Source organism: Mandrillus leucophaeus, unplaced genomic scaffold, assembly GCF_000951045.1.
Source record: "Mandrillus leucophaeus isolate KB7577 unplaced genomic scaffold, Mleu.le_1.0 Scaffold56, whole genome shotgun sequence".
NCBI classification, from domain to species: domain Eukaryota; kingdom Metazoa; phylum Chordata; class Mammalia; order Primates; family Cercopithecidae; genus Mandrillus; species Mandrillus leucophaeus.
Genome location: NW_012106030.1, coordinates 6,656,004 through 6,668,177, shown reverse-complemented (window position 1 = coordinate 6,668,177; position 12,174 = coordinate 6,656,004). Strand labels below are relative to the sequence as shown.

Sequence of the window (12,174 nt, the reverse complement as noted above, 5' to 3'; positions counted from 1 at the left end):
ATCAGGAGAAAACAAACCTGCTGACACTTTGATTTCGGTATTCTAGCATCCAGAACGCTGAGAAAAATACATTTCTGTTGCTTAAGCCACCCAGTCTGGTATTCTGTTACAGCAACACTAGCAAACTAGTATACAGAGGTAACTTAATCAGCCTAAGATTTAGCATAAAACTCTTATTTTAAAGGTTCCCAAAGTGAAGTATTATCCTGTTGATCTTAAAGGAAAAATGAGATGTTTCCCAACATTCAATCCTCAAGAGAGACCTACAGCCTCAGTGACTTCACTGAAAAACAGTCATTCCAGAAGGGGCCACAAGCAGCGGCTGGTAGTATTTCATTGCTCTGGGTGCTGGTTACATAGTGTGTTGTTTCTGAGAATTCACTGAGCGATTCACTTATTCAATTATGTATCCTTTTTCTTTTTGCATGTATATTATAGTGAAATGATAGTTTAAAAAAGCTACCAATCTTGCCAAGTTACCTTCAAAGTCAGTTATGAAGAGATACTGCCAGGGATTTCCTAGGTAGAGATGAAACAGTTCTGTATCTTGATTCAGGTGGTGCCTACACAAATCTAACTATTGATGTGATCAAATTAGGTAGAGCAATACAAACACTCACATACAAACGAGTGCACATAAAAACGAGTGAAATTGGAATAAGGCCTGGATTAAGTTTTGCACTGGTATCAGTTTCCTGGTTTTGATATTATATTACATACGTAATAAGTGAACCACTGGGTGAAGGGTACATGGGACTCTGCATTATCTTTCCCACTTCTTATGAATTTATAATTATTTCAAAATTAAAAGTTAAAAGATGTTGAGAAGGAAGGCCAGATCCACATGATCAACAGTGAAATAAGCATTTCCATTAAAATCAGGAACAAAGTTAAGAAAGGAAAAAAAAAAAGAAACAAAGTCACTATTTTTCCAACTAATTGGTCCCTAGAGCCTCTCTTTTTGAGTTGAGATTAGCGAGCAGCAAAGCTTCCTTTATTTGAAGCCTACATGGAGAGTATTATCACCTCTGTTCTCCTAAAGGTGATGAACCCAGAGTTACAGGACTGAGACTTTATTGCAGCAGGAAGAGAGCACATAGGCTTATATGGTCATGCCTAGCATAGCGACATTTCTGTCAATGATGGACTGCATATATGATTTATGGACCCATGAGATAATGGAGCTGAAAAGTTCCTGTCACCTAGTGATGTCATAGCCATCAAAAAGTCCAATGCAGCTCAATGCATTACTCACGTTTGTGGTGATGCTGGTGTAAACAAACCTGCATTCTCAGTTGTATAACAGTATAGCACATACAATTATATACAGTATATAATACTTAATAAGTGACTATGCTACTGGCTTATGTATTTATTATACTGTACTTTTCATTGTTATTTTACAGTGTACTCCTTCTACTTATTAAGAACAATTTATTGTAAAACAATATGTGGCGGGGTGCAGCAGCCCACTCCTATAACCCCAGCACTTTGGGAGGCTGAGGCTGGAGGACTGCCTGAGACCAGGAGTTTGAGACCAGCCTGGACAACATGGTGAGACCCCATCTCTATAAAAAAACATGTTTAAAAGTTAGCTGGGTGTGGTGACAAATGCCTGTAGTCTCAGCTACTCGAGAGGCTGGAGTAGGAGGATCTTCTGAGCCCAGGAGGTCAAGGCTGCAGTGAGCCCTGATGGTGCCGGTGCACTCCAGCCTAGATGACAGAGTGAGACCCTGTCTCAAAAACAAAACCAAACAAACGAAATACTGGGTTATCCCAGCAGTATAAACGTGTCTTGTTTACTGTGCCTCTTGATTGCATTATTTTCTCTTGTGCTTCAGTTAATCTCGTGCTGCTTTGTTCATCACGGTCCCTGAGCATACAAAATCCATGGCTATTGTTGCCGGTAAGAGGCCAGCCACATCAAGTGACTGATCTTGAAACAAGAGATTAAGGACTACCAACCAATGGATCAAGGAGTTATAGCAGGTTTTGAGGCCCACTGCCTGAGGAAGAGAAGCTTTGCTCAGGTTATTACCGCAACAGAGGAAGACACAGAGAAGACGCTGATACAATTCTGAAAGGATTACATCTATGACTCCATCAGGACCCTTGCTTGGGCTTGGGGTGATGTTACCAAGGAATGTATAAATGACATCTGGAAGAAGACACTCAAGAGGCTCATCCGTGACTTCGAAGGATTTGCCAAGGACAAGGAGGTTGCAAAAAACAACAAGGCTGTGGTTGAGACGGCAAACAATTTTAACCTGGGGGTGGAAGAGGATGACATTGAGGAGCTCCTACGGGTGGTTCCTGAGGAACTGACTAATGAGGAGTTGTTGGAACTGGAACAGGAACACATACCTGAAGAAGAGGCAAGGAAGAAAAAACTGCAGAAGAAAAAGAATCGCCATGAAAATGCACAGTGAAGAGTTGAGAAGTTTTTGCAGACCTCAGTCAGTGCCTTAAAAATTTTGAAAACATGGGCCCCTCAACACCAAAAGGGTTTCATTAACAGAGACGAATGTTCTTTGTGCATTATCTGCTTACAAGCAAATCTATGATGAAAAAGGAAAGCAAGCCAACTACCATGGACATATTTCTGATGCATGACAACTCGTAAGAACCTCAGGTAGGTCCTTCAGGAAGTGTTCCAGAAGAAGACTCCTAGCGCCTTGTTATCCTAGCTCCATGCATTTTTTTTTTTTTTTTTTTGAGTCAGGGTCTCACCTTGTCACCCAGGCTGGAGTGCAGTGGTGCAGTCACGGCTCACTGCAGCCTTGACTTCCCGGGCTCAAGTGATCCTCCCGCCTCAGCCTCCTGAGTAGCTGAGATGACAGGTATGTGCCACCATACCTGGCTAATTTTTGTATTTTTTGTAGAGACAGGGTTTCACCATGTTGCCCAGGCTGGTCTTAAATTCCTGGGCTCAAGCGATCTGCCTGCCCCAGACTCCTGAAGTGCTGGGATTACAGCCGTGAGCCACTGGGCCCAGCTGTCCCTGCGTGTTATTGCCCCTGAAGACCTTCCAGCAGGGCAAGATGAGGAGATGGGAGACAGAAATATCCATGAATCTGACCCTTTGTAGGCCTAGGCTAATGTGTGTAATTGTGTCTTAGTTTTTAACAAAAAAGTTTTAAAAAAATTTAAAATACAAAGAAGTTTGTGGAACAAGGATATAAAGAAAGAATATATTTTTATACAATTGTACAATTAGTTTGTGCTTTAAGCTAAGTGTGATCACAAAAGAGTCAAAAAGTTAAAAATTTTTTTAAATTTATATAGTAAAAAGTTATAGTAAGCTAAGGGTAATTTATTATTGAAGAAAGAAAAATATTATTTAAAAATTTAGTGTAGCCTAAGTGTAGAGTGTTTGTAAAGTCTATAGTAGTGTGCAGGGAATGTCCTAGGCCTTCACGTTCACTCACCACTCACTCACTGACTCAGCTTCCAGTTCTGCAAGCTGCATTCATGGTAAGTGCCTTATACAAGTGTAGTTTTTAAATCTTTTATACTCGATTTTTACTGTACCTTTTTAATGTTTATATACATAAATACTTGCCATTGTCTTACAACTGCCTACGGTATTCAACACAGTAACGTGCTGTGCAAGTCTGTAACCCTAGGAGCAACAGGCTAGACCATATCGCCCAGCTGTGTAGGAGGCGGTATCATCCAGGTTTGTGTAAGTACGCTATGATGTTCGAACAAGGACGAAATTGCCTAATGATGCATTTCTCAGAACATATCTCTGTTGTTGAGCAATACGTGATTGTATAATGTGAGACGACATTTGCAAAAACACTCATGTCCACTAAACCCCTGGGCAGGGGTGTTGTCTGTGTTCTAAATTATGGTGAGGGCTGGCTACTGGTTGCACTCCCATAATCCTAGCATTTTGGGAGGCTGAGGCGGGAGGGTGGCTTGAACCCAGGAGTTTGAGACCAGTCTGGGCAATACAGTGAGACCCTAACTTCCAAAAAATGAAAGAAAAATTAACTGGGTGTGGTGGCACGTGCCTGTGGTCCCAGCTACTCGGGAGGCAGAGGTGAGCAGCTTGTTTGAGCCCAGGAAATTATATCAGTGGGGCGTGTAGGAGAGAGAGGGAGGCCAATGTGTGACGGCTAGCCCATACCTCTTTCTGTGACCGCCACTCCTGCAAACCAGGTAAATTCTCAGTTCAGCTTAGCAAACATTCTATGAGCACGTACCATGGACAAGCCCTTCTCTGGGTTCTAGGGTACATCATTTCACATGCTGGCTCCTGCCCCAAGACACTCACTGATTACGGCTCTCTGGGGAGGGAGTGCTATTTACACAAATGCGAACTGGTCTAATATCATCCAATAAAAACTCAAAAGATCACCAAGCAGGGGGGGGGAAAAGCACAACCAGACACCTTAACACAGGGAGAGGAAATTTTGTTTGTTCAGCATTTATTAATTGCACACACAGCTCTGTCTGCAGACTAGACACTGAAACACACAATTGTCAAAAACTAGAAAAACGAGTTATGTCCACGTTTTAAAAAAGCAAAACTTTATAAATTCCTTAGCACACTCATACCCAAGTTTTATCCCACAAAGTACAGCATGAAACAATGACAACATAAATATCATTCAAGTAAAATGCTATTTAAAATAGCTGCATATAGGTAATTAAAACACTAGGATCCAGTTTTTAGAGGAAAAAGTCATGTGGCACAATTTCAAGTTCCTAATTGAAGTTAACAATAAAACAGATTTGCTTACATTTGCTTCTGATCTTTATTTCTGCTGTGTCTCTTTAGTAGAATAAAGAAATGGCACTTCACATAAAATCATATTTAAAAGCTACTAAAATGCATGAACAGATGCAGATCAGCTCTTTAATGAGAATCCCTGCATAGCTGGAGGAAGTTCAAGGAGAACTGTTTTTTCAAGGCCAATAGAATCTTGTCATATGCCTAATTTCATCTACATTATCATCGCTGGGAAGTTCCTGCTGAGAACTCATGGTAGCAATGCTGGAAAAGTACTTTCTTCACAGGAGGTGTTCAGTAAAATGCAATAATGCCTGATAAATGCAAGTAATGTCAATATCTCCCTCTTGGTCTAGATCAGGAGCTGGCGAACTTTTTCTTTAAGGAGACAAGTAGTAAATACTTTAGGCTATAAAGTAGCCTAAAATTTTGCAGGCTATACTGTCCCTGTCCCGACTCTTCAACTCTGCCAAGAAAGCAGTCCCAGACCATATCATAAATGAATGGGTGTGGCTATGCTCTAATAACATTTTATTTATGGACACTGAAATCTGAATTTCATAGAATTTTCAGGTGCCATGAAATATTGTTCTTCTTTTGATTTTCTGCCCAATCGTTTGAAAACATATAAACCATTCTTAGTTCACGGGTTACATAAAAACAGGTGCCAGGCCAGGTTTGGTTCGTGGGCCATAGTTTGCCAACCCCTGATCTAATGGTCCTTTTCTACTCTGTGTTGTAAAATGTATATATTTTTAAAATCCCATTACATATGGCTACTTTATTTAAAAATAAAAATGTTCAGTTAAAAACACTTCTCTTTCTTCCCACAACCAATGACCATTTTACTAAACAATAAGCTATTTCCTTTAATTAGAAAATCGATCAAGGATATACAATGAGTCTCTGGCCTCAATTTATGAACCCATGAGTCAAATATGCAAGAAGACTCAAAACGTGCCACCCAGCCAAAGAATCTACTGGCTTACAATGTTAAAAATTTATTTAGAAGTATTCCTGCACATTTCTCAGCATTGGTAATCCAGTTATAAAAAATAATGTTGGAGCATTTATATTCTTAATAGAAAAAGAATGGATATATCTAAATCATAAGTAATTAAAATGTTATATAAAACCACCTAAAAACTATACAAATAAAGAGCAGACATTAACTGCCAAAATGCTGAGTATGTGATTCTTGACAGGGCCAGGGCAGTGTCACTAGGAAGAATTTCAGCTCTTCCTTCTCCTTGAGACCTTGGGGATGTGGCTAGTACACCCCAGGCCAGATGCTAGGCAGTTTCCTGTGTGCACAGGGACTTGCCAGACCTTTAGTTACTCAACCATAGCTTCCCAGTGGCTCAATGAGGGATGTTACATCCTAGGTGGGGTTCAGGAGGAATTGCATCTAGCATTACTTTCATTCACATTTTCCTTCCACAACCCAGAATAACCACAAGATGTAAGTGGAGTCTACACAGAGAGAGATGGGGAAAGGAAGGTGCTTCATCTCCACCTACTTGGCCGCCTAATTGGATTTGCATCTGTTTAAGATTACAGAGTCTTTCTTTCAAAGTGAGAGGCAATGCCCGTCATAGGGGCTTTTTTGTGTGTGTGTTATTTGAATGATGAGCTATAAAAACTCTTATTAGATAAAAGGTGCCTGAAATTCAAGGGCTCATGCCTCTTCTACAAAGTGGATTGGCAATTACAGAAATTCTTTCCCTTTTGGGCTGACTGTGGTGAAAGTGCTTTTGCTCTTTTGGAGGTAAGGAAGCAGCACCACACTAGGACAGAAAGAACAGGCTGCAGGTGACAGCCACTTACTCAGGCTCAGGTGGGTGGGCAAGTTGGCATTGGCCTCCTCCCATCTTGGCAAAGCCACTGACAGTAGGCAAGGAAGGGCTGGGCAGTGCTGCTCGTAACAGTGGCTCTTGTATGTCCTTAGAATTTTCATTTTTTTGTGAAGTGCTTTTACTTTCTCTCTGGCTCACAATATCGCAGGGAGCTAAGTAAGGCCTGTATGGTATCTCCACTGTATGCATGGGATGGGAGGTGCTCAACACACACCCAGGGCAACAAGGCAACAAGGCCACTTGGGGAAGGAGCCAGGCCACGCCACTGCGTGCCTTCCATCCTACCAAGCTGCTTCTGCTATTCTTTGCTTTACACTTCAGCTCATTTCCTCAAGGAAACGAAACAAAGTGGTGAACAGGACAGAAATGAAAATAGAATTCTTTAAGCGGTAAATTTAGGACAATAAAGATGTCAATTAAAAAATGGTTCAGGAATAGGAAGAGGTGCTTCTTCATGCCTCACAGAAGCACAGACAATTCTGTGCTATTTATTGTCTTTGAAAGAGGGTTCACTCAAACCTCTGCCGCAACACCTCTAGAAGCACATTCGGTGCCTTCAGTGCCGAGCTGGCAGATGCCGGGGAGGGGTGCTGTGCCCCTCACCTGCCTGCCAGTCACAGTCAAGGGTCTCCTTCAAGGTGCTCTGGGTCCATGTTCTGTAGCGACGTTGGGGATGGTTGTGTCACTGCCTGGGCAGTGATCAAGTCTTTGTGACAGCCCAAGGGGCTGGGCCTGCCTCGTGCTGTGCCTGCTCTGAGGCAGTCGGGGCTGCGGTGGGGAGCCAGGGCCTCATTCTGTAAACCCAGTGCTGGTTCTCCGGGAGTCTGCAGTCACAGGCATGTGGCATATATTGGTCCCTAGTTAGGTTAAGGGCAGGGGTAGGATTTGCATCTGTTTAAGATTACGAGGACTGGATGAGTTTTGAAAAATTCACAATTCTGAAAACCTATTAGTTTATTTAAAATAATGGATGGCATGTACCTATATATGTAGGTAAGTCTCCTTTTAACTTTTTTTAAAGAACCAAAGAATCCTACAAGCCCCCATAACACACATACTTGAGTTCCAGATACTCATCAATGCCATACTTGGACCCCTCTCGCCCAAGGCCAGACTGCTTCACTCCACCAAAAGGGCACTCCACGGAGGAAATCAATCCTTCGTTGACGCCAACCATGCCCACTTCCAGCTGCTCTGCCACTCTCCAGATCTGGGCTGGGTCTTGAGAGTAAAAATAACCTGTCATAGGGATAAAAGGCATTTAGACAAGTCATTAAAGACATCCTGTCTAAAGATGAGGGCACCACTGATGACTTTTTGTCCAGTCACTTGGGCCTGGAGTCTTCCCTGCTCCCACGTAAAGTCCCAGGTTGGTCTTGTCCACTTTTTCATCTCAAAACCTTTGAAAATCACCTCTTGCTTCAAATCTACTCTCACTATCTCCTATCGAGACCCTCTTCCTGTTTTCTACTATTCAACCCACCCTGCACACCTGTTAGATTTCCACATGACACTTTTGCCCAAGCCTTTTGATTACTCCTGATTGTAAAATAAGGTTAAAATCCTTAGTGGGTATTCAACACCCTCTTCCCCCCAAGTAGTTTCAATCAACATTTCTGGCTTCACCTTCCATTACTCCAATCACCAACCATCCTCTCCAAACCTGTCAGTCAAATTCTCTTCACCCTTTCTTACTTTGTTTCTGAACTCCCTTGGTACCCTCTGCCCAGCATCTCTCTCCTCCAATTTCTGCACAACCAGAATTCTGTCCATCATTTATGACCTAGTTCAGGGTACGTCTTCCTCCACCATCACCCCATCGAGAAGGAAGAGACAAATGGTGAACTCAGTGTTATAAAAGTCCTCATGCACACATCTTACTCCAGCTTTATGATAACTCTAAGGGACCCCATAGCATGCTTATCATTCCTCTTCATATAAATAGTTCTCTTACAGCTAGAGGGGAAGCTTCTATACAGTTATAGTGGTATCTTACATGTCTTTGTATCTTCTGCAGTACTTCATTTGCTGTGGATGCTATTACATAATTTTCTCAGGGTTATAGAGTACATACGGTGGTCACCTGGACCATCTCCAAACTAAAGGAATGGTAGCCATCAGTGAGGCACCTCTGCACGCACCATCTTCACTCCTTTCATTGTCCCTGACGCTCCTTGCTGATGCCCTTCCTCATCTGTTCCATTTCCCCAATAGTGGAATAAAATAAAAGTGGTCCATTTCCCCAATAGTGGAATAAAAATAAACTTCATAAGCAAGATGTAACAAGGTCAGTGAAGTACATAAGAAGAAAGATTTCTGGTCCTGGATAAGATGGTACAGACAGCACCAACTGCCAGCTGTCTCTGTGAACCCAAAGCTGGACATACCAAAATCTGTTCAGGCTTACGGGAGCCAGGCAAAAGTGAACAAAAAATCACTTGGAATTTCTGGGGGTTAAGCCTCTGAGAACGTGGGACTTTGAGATGTGTGCAGTTCTCCACCTAGAAAAGCAGAATAATGTGCACCTTCTCTTCTGCCTGCAGCTCTCCCTGCCCCACAGCTGTAATTAGAGAGCTCCCAAATGTGTATCATGGGGACAAGGCGAAAGAACATGTCCTTGCACAAATCCAAATCCATTCCGCCACTTGGAAAGAAACAAAACACATACCTCATTGAAGTTTCTGTCTCATAACCCAGGGTGATGTTTAAAAGGTAAACCTGGCATGAGCTGGAGAAAAATGATTATGACTGGTATTGAACAAGGACAAACACCTACCTGCTAACCCAACGTCAGTGGCGTTAGCGATTGCTATAGCCTCCTCCTCTGTATCGAACCTGCCAGAGGTAAGATAGGTCATAAAATATGTAAGGGGGAGAGGAAAGGAAACCAGTTTTCTTTTCTTCTGATTTGTTTCCCAAATAATCACAAGGAGTAAATCAGAGTTTTGCAAAGAGATCCAAGAACAGATTGCAGAAGAAAGCAGCACCATTACCCGAGATAACTCAGCGATCAAGGCTAGCATGCTCAAATCAATACTGGCTTCATCTTTCCTAAGAGAGCAAGAAAAAAGCAGACCAACATGTAGGGAACTGTGGCATATCCAGAACATCAAACAAAATTCCTTAAAAAAAAGGATTACTGTTCTTGGTACCCACTGAGAATATATAACACTAATAACAACTACTTTAGAAGCCAGCCTGATGTAGCAGAAAGAAAACGTTCAGAAGGGGTTGGGGCCAGGTTCTAATGTGTTCTCCACCACTGCTTAACAATGGCATGATGCTTGGAGTCTCCTCCTCTCTGAAATGAAGGAATGCACCAAAGCCCAGGACATCTCTTTAAAATTGTATTTCAGGAATAAGATGTCAGTGGTATTTTTCTGTTGTTCCAGAATTGTAACTGGGGCAAAAAGTTCTAAGCACCCCAATTTCTAAATTCAGAGATCTACCAGCGGTTGGAACCAGCTGTCTTTCTGCAGGGCTTGTAAAGGGGGACTAGGCAGAGCCAGCTCAGAAAAGTCAACTTGTCCAAAGGTACACAGGTATGAAGTAGCAAAGTTTAGAGCTACACCGTAGTCAACTCCAAACTGCATTCCCAACCAATGCCTCCCTTTGATTTCCTGTGAAAATGTCCAGTTCACATTTCATGTAAAAAGTTTTTATTAAAACAAAGAAGATGGATGTTCTTCAAGTGGTCCATTTCCCCAATAGTGGAATAAAAATAAACTTCATAAGCAAGATGTAACAAGGCCAGTGAAGTACATAAGAAGAAAGATTTCTGGTCCTGGATAAGATGGTACAGACAGCACCAACTGCCAGCTGTCTCTGTGAACCCAAAGCTGGACATACCAGAGGAGAGAGAAAGTGAATCATAGTCAAAACCAACAACAATAACAACAAAATCTCAATCGGCAACTAGCACCAAAAAATGCAAGACATTTCTAGAGACCAATAAATTGGTTGGATCCTGGGGGAGAATGATGGCCTCAAGTGAGAGTGAGCTCGAGACCACCCATGCAGGGGTGGGCGGGGCAAGGGCAGGGCTGTGCATCTCCCTCCACACCTGTGAGTTCCAGGTGATGCTGCCTACAAACCTGGGTCCCTGGATCAATGGGACATTGCTACAGGTAGAAAAGCGGCAGGGCTGGCTTGGGACAGTGAGCCAGGGCTCGTGCCCAGCAGGTACACCGGCCGTGGGAAACAAGTGCAGGCAGCGGCAACACCAGCACCCTCTTCTCCCCAACCTATTCCAACAGAGGGAACTGCAAAATACCCCAGGGGAAAGGATGCTTGGGGTGGGGAAGTGGCACCGAGACTGGATTTCAACACTAGAGGCGCCCTCCGCGAGGCTCAACCCTTTGCCCTCCAAATGTATGAGAAGGAGCACAAACCAAGGCCTAAGCTTTTTACCACAACCCACGGGAGATATTATAAGCCAATGCTGCCAATGGTGCAAGGAGTTAAAGATCACAGGGAAAATTACAAGACATCTGAGGAGCTCCAAGACTAAGAAGATAAAACAGCACAACCTGTGGTGGAAGAGAATAAAAATTTTTTTTAAAAAGGATAAATAGCCACAGCAAAGTAAGGGAGATTAATGAAGCAGGAAGAATCAGTTATGGGGAGGAACCCACTGGAGATATCAGGGATGGCAAAAACAATTGTTGAGATAAAGATCTTGGTGGGTGGGGTGGAAGCCAGAATGAGTGTATCTGAAGAATGCATTAATATGCTGGCACATGAGGGGAGGGACTCGCAGAAGGCACCAGGAATGAAGAGATGGAATGAAGAGATAAGATAAATAGGGCACAGAAGTAGAAGTATCACAATAATAGACTTCTTGGAAAGCTAGAAAAGGATACATGAAAGGGAGAAGAATATCTGGAGAAATAATGACCCAAAATTTCCCAGGCCTAAACAAACCTGTTAGATATTCATGAGCCAGGCACGGTGGTTCATGTCTGTAATCCCAGCCCTTTGGGATGCTGAGGCGGGTGGATCACGTGAGGTCAGGAGTTTGAGACCATCCTGGCCAACATGGTGAAACCCCGTCTCTACTAAAAACATGAAAATTAGCAGGGCCTGGTGGTGGGCGCCTGTAATCCCAGCCACTCAGGAGGCTGAGACAGGAGAATCACTTGAACCCAGGAAGCAGAGGTTACACTGAGCTGGGATTGCACCACTGCACACCAGCTTGGGTGAGAGAGCGAGACTCCATCTAAAAACAAACAAACAAACAAAAAAACCAAAACAAAACAAAAAACCATAATAAAGATATTCGGACCTCAACTGAAAAACCTCACTGTGTGCCACACCAGATAGTAAAATTTAAGAACATCAAAGATCAAGAGAAATTCTAAATGTTTCTAAAGAGAAAAACTAGATGCCTTTCAAAGAAGCAAGAATCAGATTTCTTGGCAACAACCCTGGATAAAAGTAGATAGAGGCCAGGCATGGTGACTCACACCTGTAATCCCGGCACTTTGGGAGGCTGAGGCAGTTGGATCATTTGAGGCCAGGAGTTCGAGGCCAGCCTGGCCAACATGGTGAAACCCTTTCTCTACTAAAAATATAAAA

The 12,174-nt window shown here is 42.8% G+C and overlaps 1 protein-coding gene across 2 annotated transcripts in view; it reads right to left on the bottom strand.

Annotated features, from left to right (window-relative positions):
- Window positions 1-6,357: 6,357 nt before the first annotated feature.
- ALDH5A1 (aldehyde dehydrogenase 5 family, member A1) overlaps window positions 6,358-12,174 on the bottom strand; it is a 33,850-nt gene continuing 28,033 nt past the window's right edge. For both annotated transcript variants that reach the window (XM_011998176.1, XM_011998177.1), the window contains exons 9-10: window positions 9,374-9,432; window positions 6,358-7,836 (exon numbers count right to left, since the gene is read on the bottom strand). In XM_011998176.1, coding sequence (XP_011853566.1) covers window positions 7,631-7,836; window positions 9,374-9,432 — 265 coding nt within the window. In that variant the 3' untranslated portion in view covers window positions 6,358-7,630. The remainder of the gene's footprint in view (window positions 7,837-9,373; window positions 9,433-12,174) is intronic.